The following is a 14,697-nucleotide window of genomic DNA, read 5'->3' on the forward strand; positions in this document are numbered from 1 at the left end:
GCAGCCACCCGAAGACCACCACCCCCGGGCCACCCGGAGACCCCCGCGCAGAATCGCCTCTGGATCCCCAGCAGTCCGCGGGAGGTAAGGAGCGGGGGTTGCAAACTGCCCCGCGCCCCCCGGGCGGGGAGCGCGGCGGGAAGGCAAGCCCTGGACGGGATCGCGGCTAGCGCACTGGGCGCTCGAATATCCTCGGGGGACTGTTTCTGCTTCCGAAACAAAACCGTCTCGGGGTTTTCCCTGAAAAGCCAGTTCCAGCCCCGAAGGCACCCCGGGTGGAAGAGACCCGCCCTAATCCTTTTTACAGCCTTTGCCAGGGGGGTGTAATGGCTTCATCGGGAAGAAATTCGCCCTTCTCTAGAACATTTATCAGTGTTCGAGCTGACGGGGAGCCGGTGCGTCCCCACCCCGACGCTGGGGTTCTCCAAAGGGTGCCCCTGGAGGAAGAAGAGGGGGATTAGACAGGGCGAGGCCGCCGCGGTGGTAATCTGGGTCACGACTGCTCCAGCCCGGAGGAGACGCGGCTCTCCTGGCGACCCTGCACCATTTCTGGGAAGTGGGGTTCAGGCGCTCCCCTCTCCCAGGAAGACGACGTTGTTGGGGTTTTGGAAGAGTGGGGGCGGGGTTAGAGAGGTTCAAAATAAGCTATTGGCAGGACTCTCCCTGCAGCGGACGGATTGCTGAGGGGCGTCTGCTCTCATTTGGGGGTGGGGGGGTTGTGGGTTTGGGTGCCCGACGTTGGTCTCGGTCTGGAGAAAGGCGTTTTCCATTTGCAAAGTTTCCTAAATCCCCCGCTATCTTTTGCACTCCCGAGGTTGCAATTTTACAAAGGAGGGATTGAGGATACTCCAGATCTTATGCCCAGTAGCTGGGTTGGAGCCCTGGGCTTCCTTTGAGCAGCTGGACCTACGTGGTGCAACTGGGTTGTCGGGGAGCTGGAGAGAGCTAGGATTCTGCAGCCTGGAGCAGCCCCCTCCCCCAGGCACTGCCGAGTGTGAATGAAATGGCAGTTTCCAAAGTTGCAGAGCCACGCCACCACCCCCCGCATCTGCATGCCCCCTCCCACCCCCTGTCGTAGACAGCTTGTACACAAAAGGAGGGAGGGAGAGAGCGAGAGCCAGAACTTCCTCCACCTTCGGGAGCACCAGGCGGAGTGGCGGGGGGCTCGTAGGGGAGACGGAGGAGCCGGGTGAGAGGGGGCGCCCACTGCCCGCCCCCCCATTCGGCTCCGCTTGCCAACCCTCTCCCGGTGTGTCTGTCGGTTGCAGTGTCGGAGATTGGCGCGGGCCCCCGCCCTCCGCGCCCCCCACGGGAAGGAAGCACCCCCCTAACTAAAAAGAGCTGAGCGGAAAGAAGCCCTCATTCGCCGGTCAGGAGGCGAGCCGATGCCGAGCTGCACCGCGTCCACCATGCCGGGGATGATCTGCAAGAACCCAGACCTTGAGTTTGACTCTCTGCAGCCCTGCTTCTACCCGGACGAAGATGACTTCTACTTCGGCGGCCCCGACTCGACCCCCCCGGGGGAGGACATCTGGAAGAAGTTCGAGCTGCTGCCCACGCCCCCGCTGTCGCCCAGCCGTGCCTTCCCGGAGCACAGCCCCGAGCCCCCGAACTGGGCCACCGAGATGCTGCTGCCCGAGGCCGACCTGTGGGGTAACCCGGCCGAGGAGGACGCGTTCGGCCTGGGGGGCCTGGGCGGCCTCACCCCCAATCCGGTCATCCTCCAGGACTGCATGTGGAGCGGCTTCTCGGCCCGCGAGAAGCTGGAGCGCGCCGTGAGCGAGAAGCTGCAGCACGGCCGCGGGCCGCCGGCCGCCGGGCCCGCCGCCCCGGCCCCGGGAGCGGGCGCCACCAGCCCTGCGGGCCGCGGGCACTGCGCGGCGGCGGGGGCGGGCCGCGCCGGGGCCGCCCTGCCAGCGGAGCTCGCCCACCCGGCCGCCGAGTGCGTGGATCCCGCCGTGGTCTTCCCCTTCCCGGTGAACAAGCGCGAGCCCGCGCCCGCCACTCCGGCCGGTGCCCCGGCGGTGGGCGCTGCGGTCGCCTCGGGGGCGGGTGCCGCAGCCTCGGCCGGCGCCCCGGCGGCCGTCCCCCCGCGCCCCGGCGGCCGCCCGGCCAGTGGCGGTGACCACAAGGCTCTCAGCACCTCCGGAGAGGACACCCTGAGCGACTCAGGTAAAGACCGTGCCAGAGGCCGGCTGTCTCCGGGGGCACTGGAGCCGGAGTCGCGCTCCCTTTGTTACTCTTCGTGGCTTTGGGGGGATATTTTAGAGGTGGTGCTGGTGGCAGAGGGCCAGCCTCCTCCAAGCCGAGCCCCGGGATGAGGAGAGGGGGAGTGGAAGCAGCCAGGAGGGTGTTCCGCAAAGTCTCACCCTCGCTGAAGTTCCTTCCACCCTGTCCGGGAGCCCCACTCGATCACTGCCCTCACCCGTCCCCCACCTCTCGGTTGCGGCCAGTCTAGGGATAAATTCAGGAAAAGTTGGGTGGCGAAAGCTGGGGGGGAGCGTAGAGGTGCGCTGGGTGCGTTTTCGGGGCGGAAACCTGTTAGCACGAAGGTGGAGAGGGACTGCCTCCCGGGTCGGGGGAGGGCAGGCGCCGGGAGAAGACACAAAGGCGGTGTAAAATCCTATGTAGGGCGCAGGAAGGTAGAGGGAGGTTGCACAGATGGCTACTACCGCTTTTATTTATTTATTTTTTTCAAGCCTGGGTAGTCTTCCCCGCCCTCGGTGGGTGGTGGGCCATTTGCTCCTGGTCCGTGGCCAGCAGGCGGCGATATGCTGGCCAGCGGGCCCGCAGAGGATCGGAAAGGCAGGGGGTGGCGGGGGCACCGGGCACCCCTCCCGCCCGCCCTTCATTCAGCAGCCGGTGGCAAGGACAGCAGCGGTTGTGTACATTCTCGAGGGGCTGCCTCTTTACAGGGTGCGCTGCGAACTGGGTTCCGTTTAGTCTCCGGCGAGAATTCTGAGACTAATGTCAGCTCGGAGTTACTTTGTGACCCAGTGCCCTTCAAGGTGAGGAGGGCCGGCACTTAGGCCCTCCAGGAATGCACACTCGTGCGGGAAGGCACCCATTGATTGCTTCTATTGTGTGCCTGTGTCTGCCTTAGACTGTAGGGTTGGGTTCAAACCCAGACTTTGTCTGGGACCCTGGAGGTAAAGAACTCTGTCCAAACACTTGAATAGCCCTTGTCCTGGCGGCGGGGAACTGGGGCCCCATTGGATCTTGAAAACCAGTGCTCTCAGAATGCAGGTGGATAAAAAGCCTATATTTCCTTGAGGGCCGAGGATGGATCCCTCTAAGGCTCCTGGAAGGAAACTTGGTGATAAGCCTCCAGTTTGAATTGGGTCTGTCCCTTTAATGTCTGTGCCTTGACAGCTCTCGGTGAGGAAGCACTTCCTTCCAACAGCTGTCTTCTTGGCAGAAAACCAAAACATTGGCTTAAAGGGACCCACAGACTGGAACAGCCTCACATTTCGGCTTTAGAACAAATCCCACAATTGTTCAGCTTTCCGGCCCCCTTCAGATCAAGCAGAAGATGTGTTTTGATTTTCATGCTTGTATTTTAAACAATAATTTTCTATCTCAGCGAGGTAGTAAAGGAGGAGAGAGGGGGAAATGCAGACACGATGCTACATGTTTTTGTGTTGCTGTTATTGCCGGAGACTTTGGGAAGAGGCGCCCCCACTTTGGGGTTGAGAGTTCCTGTGGATTCCGACTTTGTAGTTTGGATATGGTCTTTGTTAGATGAACACCTGCTTACTATGCCTAACTCAGGTTTAGGGCAGGCAGGTTCTTTTTCTGCCTTGGTTCATTAAATTGCCCTTTCAGCGTAAGGACTTAAAATCAAACTCAACTATGTGTCAGTTGCTAAACGAGAGGCTCCTGAAATGGGGATCCTCATTTCTTAAGTGTGGAGCGAGAAATATGAGCGAGTCTTTGGGAAACACTGATGATAAAAGCTTATTACCGTCTGCTGGCATCTGCCTGCTAGGCCCGGTTCTCTGTAGTCCCTGTCCAACTCAAGAACCCTGTGGTTAGCCCCCTTGAAACTGAGACTTCAAAAGTTTAACTTGCCCAGGGTCCCCCAGCTCGTGTACGATGGAGTCAGATTCTGCCCAACCCCAAAGCCCGAGTTTGTATTTTTGCCACCTGTGTTTTGCTGAAGTCAGAGTGGAGGCTGAAGGGTTGAGGAGTGTGGGCAAGGTGGCCTTTCCAGATGTATTTAATTTCCAGACGTTCGGTAGGATCCTGTCCGCGTCTGTGCGGGTGGATCCCCCTTGCAAGCTATGGGCCAGCACCTGCCGGAAGAGACCGAGTGTAGCGATCGGGGTAGTCCCTGTGTGTCTCACCAAGCGAATGACTCCCATCTTGTTCTTAGATGATGAGGATGACGAAGAGGAAGACGAGGAGGAGGAGATCGACGTGGTGACCGTGGAGAAGCGGCGGTCCTCCTCCCACAGCAAGGCTGTCACCACCTTCACCATCACCGTGCGCCCCAAGAACGCAGCCCTGGGCCCGGGGAGGGTGCAGTCGGGGGAGCTCATCCTCAAGCGCTGTGTCCCCATCCACCAGCAGCACAACTATGCCGCCCCGTCTCCCTACGTGGAGAGCGAGGATGTGCCGCCCCAGAAGAAGATCAAGAGCGAAGCCTCCCCCCGCCCCCTCAAGAGCGTCATCCCCCCGAAGGCGAAGAGCTTGAGTCCCCGCAACTCTGACTCGGAGGACAGCGAGCGCCGCCGGAACCACAACATTCTGGAGCGCCAGCGCCGGAACGACCTGCGCTCGAGCTTCCTCACGCTCAGGGACCACGTGCCAGAGCTGGTGAAGAACGAGAAGGCCGCCAAGGTGGTCATTTTGAAAAAGGCCACCGAGTACGTCCACTCCCTTCAGGCCGAGGAGCACCAGCTGTTGCTGGAGAAGGAGAAGTTGCAGGCCAGGCAGCAGCAGTTGCTAAAGAAGATCGAACACGCGCGGACTTGCTAAACGTTCTCGAAACCGGACAGTCACTCTGCCACTTTGCACATTTTGATTTTTTTTTTTTTAAACAAACATTGTGTTGACATTAAGAATGTTGGTTTACTTTCAAATCGGTCCCCTGTCGAGTTTGGATCCGGGTGGGGGGCAGGACCCGTGGGGGTTTCTGCCAGGACCTCGGCAGAGGGCCTGCGTGATGGGATGCTGGGTGGCCCTTGCGGTGTCCTCCGTGTCCCCTCCGAGACCGCGGTCGAAGTTCGTGACAGTTGGGAGCCTCTGGGCTGTTGAAGTCACCTTGTTTGTTCCAAGTTTCCAAACAACAGAAAGTCATTCCTTCTTTTTAAAATGGTGCTTAAGTTCCAGCAGATGTCACAGAAGGGGTTTGCCATTGGATACCCCTGGGGAACATTTCTGTAAATACCATGGACACACCCGCCTTTTGTATACGTCCTGGGTAATGAGAGGTGGCTTTTGCGGCCAGTATTAGACCGGAAGTTCATACCTAAGTACTGTAATACCTCAATGTTTGAGGAGCATGTTTTGTATACAAATATATTGTTAATCTCTGTTATGTACTGTACTAATTCTTACACTGCCTGTATACTTTAGTATGATGCGGATACATAACTAAATTTGATACTTATATTTTCGTATGAAAATGAGTTGTGAAAGTTTTGAGTAGATATTACTTTATCACTTTTTGAACTAAGAAACTTTTGTAAAGAAATTTACTATATATATATGCCTTTTTCCTAGCCTGTTTCTTCCTGTTAATGTATTTGTTCATGTTTGGTGCATAGAACTGGGTAAATGCAAAGTTCTGTGTTTAATTTCTTCAAAATGTATATATTTAGTGCTGCATCTTATAGCACTTTGAAATACCTCATGTTTATGAAAATAAATAGCAATTAAATGATGCAGCTTTTTTTTTTCCTTAATAACACTAGTTTAACTCTAAGCACTCTGTCCCTTAAGTGTAAATAGTACATACGTTGTGGAGGGAACTTGGGCTCCCTAGGCAGCCCTTTTACGTCTCTGCAGCCCTGGCTGGAGAGGGGCCACTCTCCCCACTTGGTGTGGAGAGAACGGAGTTTGGGAAGGTGAAGGTATTTCTTCCAGATTACACAGAATGGAGACATTCGTGACTGTGCATCTTAACAGCTAGCATTCAGTGATTTACAAAGAAAGCACTTTCATGTATGTTGGCCATTTAATGGCATTAAACTCAGACAGCAGTCTCGGTCAACCCTAAATTTAGAGTGAGTGTGATCAAGACAGGGTTGTGAAACCTGGCTATATTGGTAATATTTGTTCCATTGATGGATGGCCTTTGAAGCTCGTGTAGATTGTCTCCAAGAATATTCTTCAGAATGCACTAGGACTTGAGGTTCTGCGTCAGGCACTGTAGCAGAATGAAAAGATGTTGGTCCCTCCCCTGGAGGAGCGCTCAACCTGGTGCCCAGAAGGACCTCATGAAGCAACGGGTGTATGGCTCGAATCAAGGGCCATGTACCTTCAGGAGACACACCGGGGCGCGTGTAGCTCTGTGGACTTCACACAGGTATTTGGGCTGCCCTGTGGTAGCAGGATTAACCTTTGCGGGCTCTGGAGGACGGCCAGGCTCAGTGGAATGGAGGGAGGCACAATTCAGCTAGGAAGGCAGTTCTGAGTTTCCCTGATGGGAAAGGTGTTACCTTTGCCTCCGAGGCATTCAGCTCAGAACTGAAAGCTTACACATAATCTATTTCTTTTCGGACTGAAAAGTAGTACTCCGGTCACTTGTCTAAGGTTTCATTCATCAGAAAAAGGCCTTTGCTTTGCCAAGAAGACAGGTGCGACAATGATAATGCTTGTCTTGGTCACAGGGCTTGTGAGGGGCAGTGATGGGAGAATCCAGACCCTGTGGGTCCCTGTCTGCTTCGGCTATTGTGTAAAAGCCAGGGGGGAATTAGGACTCGAGGTCCTCTTCATCCCGGTTTACACCCACACGTCCTAAAGCTAATGAGGTTGGCGGTATTGCCTTGGACACTCTGATGGTCAGAGCGTGTTGAGAACCATGAGAGTCTTGTTTAATAATCTCTCCACTTGCCCCCATCCCCACACTAGAAAATCATGAAACTTCTTTGAAAGTACTTTTGAATTATTCCAAAAGACTTCCTGTCCCCAATCACCCTGCAGCTTCGGCACCTTGTGTATCCATGAGCCAAAACAAAGTTAAGTGACCTCAAAGTCATTGAGATTTTTTTTTAAAAGATTTATTTACTTTAGAGAGAGAGCGAGCGAGCGGGAATGCTGTAAGGGGGGGGGTGCAGAGGGAGAGAATCTTCAAGCAGACTTCCCCGCTGAGTGTGGAGCCTCCCTGTGGGGCTTGATTTCAAGACCCATGAGATCATGACCTGAGCCAAAACCAAGAGTTGGATGCTTAACCCACTAAGCCACCCAGGTGCCCAAAAGTCATTGAGATTCTTGAAGCTCAACTCTATCACCCCAATTTCTCTATTTCTGGGTCCATGAGGGGCCTAACCAGGTGCTTTGGATGAGATGGAACTCTAGCCACAGAAGAGGAAAACTTGTGATGAATTAGGCTCTAAAATAATTCCCACCAGGCCCTGTTTTCACTCTGGCCCCTGGGAAGCTCAGAGACAAATTCTGTGGTCTCATTCTACATACCTGGTGCCCATCCTCTCTTTTCTTCTAAAGCTCACCATCTCTTGTTTTTCATTATTAGTTTAACCACCCTTTTTATGTTCTTTATTTTGTTACATAAAAGAGAACTTTTTGTATTAGGTGGATCATATTTATGAATTATAATATTACAGCTAAGGTGAAATGCCACTTATTTGCCTTTCCTGGACCAGCTGAGGGAAATCGTCACCCAATTGAGCTCTGCGCTTACCTATAAGGTAATTGCTGTATTCAGAAGAATCGAAGCACTCGTTTCAAGCACATGGGAAACCATCTCTGTGTTCCAAGAGCAGTTTTGAGACTGAGGAATTGCTCTACAGGAGTTAGATCAAGAAATTATAGGACTTCGATGTAGCACAGAGATCATCTCATTGAATTATTTTCGTTTATAGAAGGGAGTCGTGGGATCCCATATCGAATGAGTGGCCAAACCCAGGACTGGAGTCGGATCTTGGGATGAGGGACGCAGTGTTCTTTCCATGGTGGTGGCTTTCCCGCTGCTTACCCTGTTGCCTCCCTACCCCCTGGGCCATCCGTCCACCCACAGCATGTGTCTGTATTAATTCTAGATGATCGATCCTGCATTAAAAGCTTCCAGGAGCCCTCCCCCACATAGAAGATGAAGTCCAGATCCTTCAGCCTGGTGCATGAGGCTGCTTTGCCCCCTGGTTCAGCAGCTCAGTCACCCCTGCCCCTCCGCAGGTGCTCTTGCTCCAGCCACGCCAGACAGAGCCACGCTTTCTTACCTCTTGTTTCGGCACCTTCTCTCCTCCCAGGTTATCCAGTTTCTGTTTATTGAAATCCTTTTCAACCTCAATGGCAAACCCAATGTCGTGTTCAAGTGGTCTTTCTCATCCCCCCAGGTGGGCCTCATCCAGCTCTTGATCTGATGTCGCTGCTGGAGATGGAAGAGTGCTCATCAGCCCAAGACCTCCTAGACTGTGGGGTCCCCAAAAGCAGGTACTGTGTCCCCTTCGCCTCTGATCCTTCAGCCCCAGTTGCCTGGTGACTGAAGATGACAGACCCTTGGCAGAATGGCTGGTGGCTGACGAGGCAGCCGAGGAAGGAGCCAGCGAAAGATTTGATTTCCTTTATGCACGTGCCTCCTGCCAGCCCGTTTGGTTCTTGAGCTCCTCAGTCTAATACAAATGGGGAAACATCCCTTAGGCATCGCTGAATGCCTGGTATGGACTGCTGGAAGTGAAGGCCAATGCACACAGAGGCCTGTCTTCAGGAAGCCCACAGTCTGGAAGGGAGTCCAGTCCCCAGGCTTGGTGTAGAAGCAGGGGAGGCAGGAGAGACTGGTGGAGGATGGGGGAGTGTTGAGCCAAAGCACAAGAGGGGTCCCATGGCTGAATCAGACTCTGCACCTGTGGGCTCTGGTTTGGATCTCTCTCTCGGTTGGAGGAAACTGGTTTGCTGGTCTACCAAAGGCCTGAGGAGTCTTGGAGACTTCTCTGAGGCCATTGACTGTTTGCACTGTGGTGACGGCAGAACAAGGCCTCCCACCCCTGGGTAGCACCATAGCAATCACCGAGTGATTTTTACACCTGAGTTTCACCGCCCTTCAGTGGTGTTGACCAGTTCATCATATGCCCATTTTGGGGAGTTGGGGTTTCCGGGTTTGACTTTCATTAATTTCTGTGGTGGCTCTCTGGAGAATCCTACTTCGGGTTGTTTTTAGAAGCCGAGGTTATTAGGTTTGGAATAGGCTGAGGATCTATCTAGCTCAGTCTCCCACTTCAGAGGTGCGTAAGAGCACACAGTCCGCTCATGGGCACTCATTCTTCTTCCTTCCCTCCATCTCTCTCTTTATCCCTCCCTACCTTCTTCTCTTTCCTGCTCTCTCACGGCAAATATTTATTTAGCATCTATCCTGTGTCAAGCACTATTTCAGGCACTTGGGAGACATCAACAAAAAAAGAGGAAGAACTCCCCCAAATTCCCGCTTTTGTGGACTTTATGGTCTAGGAGAGAGTGACAACAGTGAAAAGAAAGCTAATAAGCAGGTAAGTGAAACAGCATTCAGTAAGTTGGTGGATGCTTTGAAAGCGAAGAAGGGAAGGGGGAATCAGGGAAGCACAGTGGGAGGGAGGCAGGTGGCAACTTTGAGTCAACGGTGGGGAAGGTGTCCTGGGCTGAGCCGTGGGCCCCAGGAGGACAGCACACAGCTCTGAGCACTGTGGTGGCTGCTCGGCTGGCCACCAGACATCGGGCCTCAGGCTTCGGGGCTCTTCCCCCTGCATCTGCCTCTGGACATTGGCACATGCCTCCACAGCCTCTCATTCACTCCTTCAAGGGGAAGCAAGAGTGGCTCTGAGGTGAGACTCCCCGGTGTGAACGTGACTCCCACACCCACAGGCTCCGGGTTGGGCAGTTCCCCCACCTGTATAACTGGGGATGACGGTCCCCCCCATTTCACAGAGGGGTTTAGGGGGGCGATCACAAACGAACTTCCGTCCGGCGCCCGCGATAGCCCCTGGCCCATGATGGGGTGCGACGTACGGCTGTTAAATAATCTGATTTCTTGCAGACAGAAGCCTTCCTCTCGCCTTTCCCCCGGTATGTTACTAGGGCAAAGAATCTCTAAGAAACATTTGCTGGAGAACAAACTCGAGCCTGAGCTCCACAAGAAGTTTGTGGACTTTTGTTTCTCAAAAGAGGCCTTACAAAACCTAAAAACGGGTACCTTGGAAACAAATGAATGTGAGCTTTGAAGCCTATTTTAAGACGGAGCCTAGGAATTCGAGGGCCTCGAAGCATCTACCCCTTCTACAATGGTTTATTAGTTTTCCTTACTTGTAAAGGAAATCTCTTCATAGGCCACTGACCAGGGTTACCTGATCTCTTTTGATATTGACGTATCATGCTACAAGACATTCAAACTGAAACCTTTGACCAGGAGTAGTTAACAGAGCCTTTTTATGGTGGAAGCAGACAGACCGATTGGTACAATGCACTTTTGGAGAAACGTACACAGCACGAACTCCCGTGATAAATACAGACGACTCACTGTGGGATGCGCTCTGAAGACGCAACACAAAAACGATGCTTTCTTCTGCTTTCTAGCAGACCCACGATTTTCAGCAGCCTTTGGGAGGTGGTGTGGGATGGGGAAACAAGTCCATTCCTTCATAAATTGGCAGTCTGCTAGAGGTTGAATTTCTTGGCATAGGCTACCATTTTCCTGAGGGAGGGCCTTCCAGCCACCTCTCCACTCCACAAAGTGAGGTGCCGAGCTGACCGGGAGGCAGCCCTGGGTAACAGAGATATCTAGTTTGGAGGCAGAAGTCCTCAGCTCGGATCTTAGCTCAGTCATTTGCTATTTTCAACCTTGGCATGGGAAGGTAACCTCCTGTCGCTCCATCGTCACGTCTGTAAGTGCAATGAGGAGGAGCTGGTAATCTCCAAGGCCCCCTTTCCATTCCAAAGAATCAGCGATCCTCAGGGAGGGCTTGACTCGCTACAGATGCCTGCCGTGTTCGTGAACACCCTCCAGTCAGAAAGGCCTGGGCACGCATCTTGGCTCTGCCGTTCCCCAAGTCTGTGACTGAGGGCAAGATGTTCCCCTCTGACCTGCACTTCCTTCATCTCTACAACATCAGTAATAATGACCATCCCACAAGGTGCTTAGAAGGATCAGATGAGGGGCGCCTGGGGGGCTCAGTTGGTTAAGAGGCTGCCTTCGGCTCAGGTCATGAGCCCAAGGTCCTGGGATCGAGACCCGCGTCGGACTCCTTGCTCAGTGGGGAGTCTGCTTCTCTCTCTGCCTCTGCCTGCTACTTCCCCTACTTGTGCTCTCTCTCTGTCAAATAAATAAATAAAATCTTTAAAAAAAAAAAAAAAGAAGGATCAGATGGCAGAAAGTCTATGAGGGCTGGGACAGCACTCTGGAAACTTCTGTATGTAAGCCTTCTATGAGTTCTGATCACCATAGTCAGCTGTTGTCCAGCATTTCCCTCCGGCTTCACCGTCTGTTTTCTGGAGTTACTTTCTTTTTTTTTTTTTTTAAACCAGTCTGCATGCCCGGCACGGAGCCCAACATGGAGCTTGAACTCATGACCCTGAGATCAAGACTTGAGCTGAGATGGAGTCTGGTGCTTAACCGACTGAGGCACCCAGGCACCCGGGGAGTCACTTCTAAGCAGATTTCCTCCAGGTGGTAAATGCCTTTAGCAATGCCTTTACTTTATAAGGCATACCTCCGGTTGGGGCAGTGTACCAAGAACAGGGCTTTGCTCGTAATACCGGCTCTGTAATGTTTGTTAAATAGTTACCACCAGTGAAAAGACTTGACTCATCATTCCAAGCCAGCTAGAGGTTCTCAGTTTGTGCAGAAGAACTGGGTACAAAGGCTCATCTCACCTGGAACTAGAGGAAGCTATGATACATCCAATTTTTAATTGGGTTACTCAAGTGAAAACAGAATATGATAACAGACATCTAACATCTTGAGTTTTTGCTTGGGTTGGTTTAGCCACTTTTCTTTGGCTCAAAGCCAAGAAGAGCAGGGAATTTATAACAGAGCCGAGAGATACGACATCGCGGGAGCTGTAGTTGGGTGCATTTCATTGGTGAAGAGAGCAGGGTTGAGACCAGAGTTTACTGCCGGAAATGGTTTCATTGCATTTGGGTTTGAGAGTAAATCTTTCCCATCCTGAGTTGATCCTCCTCCTGAATTTGCCAAACTAATATTTCATAGTCTGTCTTGAGGGTAAATCATCTTTCTACCAGAAACCCTCTCCCCCAAACATCTCATTAAAAACATGACGTTGGAGGCTTTCTTGGACGTCTTTAACTGTAAACTTCGGGGATGGCTGCGAATCCATTTCCTTTGACACTTCTGGGAGATGATTTCTCCTGGAGTGTTACCTCCCTTGGAAATTCCTCTGGGTAATAAATGTGCACACGTCATTGTCGCCGCAGTTCAAGCCTCTGTCATCTTTGGCCAACTGTGTGTGTGGGCTGCCACGGCAGGTGCGGCCATGGATTCTGCTGGCCAGGCAACCACGGGAGGACTTGTGTCTTGCCCACAGTGACGAACCACAACATGAAAATGTTGGAGCAAAGAAACAACATTTAACTCAAGTGCAAATTAAGCCCTGGCTTCATCGGAGGCATAGATGACGAGGGCTGGATAATTGGAGTGGAAACCGCCATAAAATGCTTATTATGATGTTCGCTGCCATTCAAGGGCTCTCCCCGCAGCTCTTGCATTTGAGGGGGAGATGTGGTTTCTTTTTCCCTCTTTACCTAGGGTAACTGATTTGTCCCAGTTTGCTCGTGCCTGTCCCAGTTTTAAAACAGAAAGTCTGTGTCAGCCTCCGGCAAGTAAGGGGAGGACGGTCCCCTACTCTTCCGTCTCTTCAGGGCCTGCTTTTTCTCCCTGAAGGTTGACCAGCTTGACAAGGCTCCCCGTGGGAGGCATGGGGACAAGGCTGGAACTCCTACCGCACGCACCTCCCAGGCCACCACCTGTGCTGCAGTGTTGAAGGGCCCGGCGAGCAAGGAGGGGCTGGAAAAAACATTGTCCTGGTGTCGGAGCACACGGATTTGAGCTCTGGAAACATGATCAGGTGACTTGGAGCGAGTCACTCTGAGGCTGCCCAGAAGGAGAAATTCCGGTCTGCCCCATAGGGACAATGAGGGTAGGGGTGGCGGGTCCCACACAGATGCCGGGACCCACATGCTGCCGGCCTGCCCACTTGACTTTTCCCAGGCTCTGGAGTTTCTTCTAGATCATGATGATAATAGCAGTTGGAGGCCTGACCGTGACCTTAGCCCCAGTCTTCTAGCTGGGCATTCTTAAGACTCTTCCATTCTTCAGATCTTTGCTAGGACACAAAAGGAGCAATTTTCAAATTACCAAACCTTCCCCGGCTGTGAGGGAATGGCCTTCCTGAAGATTTTGGTTGTGGGCTTGTCACGGAGACGGGCAGGGAACACATGGGGTAAGATCCTCCCCGAGGTCTGTGGCTATCCAGGCTCTGTGTCATCAGGGAAGCTGCAAGTTCGGGCATCTACGAATGGACTTGGACCTTCGTTCTCTGAGTCGAGGACCCTGCGATGAAATTGCCACGAACACGTTCCACGAGATTAACTACTTCCTGTGGTGGGGGTTTTCCTTTCATTGGCCTTTGTGAAATCAGTTTGGCCATGTCTGTCGGGGGTAGAGGAATAACATAGGATTTGTATGTGTGTTCTTTCACAAAAGGCCCAGGATGGGAAGTCTAGTAGACCTTTTACTCACTTTTTGAAAGAGGCGTTTACCTCTATTTCGCTTTTGGGAGACACCTGCATCAAGCAACGGCTTATGGAGTATGAAAAGGTTGTTTGAGGGGCACAAGTGCCGAGCTGAAGATCCTCCCCCGTCCTGGGCCTCCTGAAGGGGAGAGGGTCTGTCATGTTAATGACATGTGCATATTATTAAGGAAAGGGACAAAGGGCCTGGAGCTTGGGAAAGAAAGCGGTTCTGGGGACTCCTCAGTATGCAGATGGTACCCTTATTATAAATCCAACGTGGGGAGGGCCCTGGGAGAGTCAACCATAAAGCTATCTTGATGCAGAATGGCTCTCTCCACAGATGTGGCGCTCCCAGCATGCTCCGCTCCCCACCCACCTGTAAAATGATACCTCACTGTGTGATCACAGAATATATTCTGGAGTTGAAATGCAACGTTCCTTTGATTTCTCTGAATTAAAAATGGCCAATTGAACAGAATGCTGGGCTCTGCAAAGTCTTCTAAGCCACGTAACACTGACCCTTGGCAGCCAGGTGTAAAACTGCGCTCGCCATCAGTCCTTGCAGGGATGGAGTGTGTTCATGTGAATGAGATGGAGGGAAGATGGGAGAAGAGTCAAGGCTGCATATGACTCTGACCATCACCCAGGAAGGGAGGTGAAAGGTCAACACAGATAATTTCCTGGGAAGAGGCTGTGGGAAGTGGGGTGAGGACACAGGGCAGCCTTCCCACTGCAGGATGAGATACACGATGGCCTGAAGGGATGGAGAAGGATTGGCCTGGTGCAGAAAGAGAAGAG

At 52.8% G+C, this 14,697-nt stretch overlaps 1 protein-coding gene across 2 annotated transcripts in view; it reads left to right on the plus strand.

Moving 5' to 3' along the window:
* LOC103671725 (MYCN proto-oncogene, bHLH transcription factor) overlaps positions 1-5,887 on the plus strand; it is a 7,840-nt gene extending 1,953 nt beyond the window's left edge. The window contains exons 2-3 of one of the 2 annotated variants that reach the window (XM_040622891.1): positions 22-84; positions 4,376-5,887. In XM_040622891.1, the coding sequence (XP_040478825.1) occupies positions 22-84; positions 4,376-4,980 (668 nt within the window). In that variant the 3' untranslated portion in view covers positions 4,981-5,887. Of the gene's footprint in view, positions 1-21; positions 85-1,263; positions 2,173-4,375 lie in introns of those variants that run through there. The other variant, XM_040622890.1, reaches the window with a different exon arrangement.
* The last annotated feature ends 8,810 nt before the right edge of the window (positions 5,888-14,697 follow it).

Source organism: Ursus maritimus, unplaced genomic scaffold (genome assembly GCF_017311325.1).
Source record: "Ursus maritimus isolate PB19 unplaced genomic scaffold, ASM1731132v1 scaffold_6, whole genome shotgun sequence".
NCBI classification, from domain to species: Eukaryota; Metazoa; Chordata; class Mammalia; order Carnivora; family Ursidae; genus Ursus; species Ursus maritimus.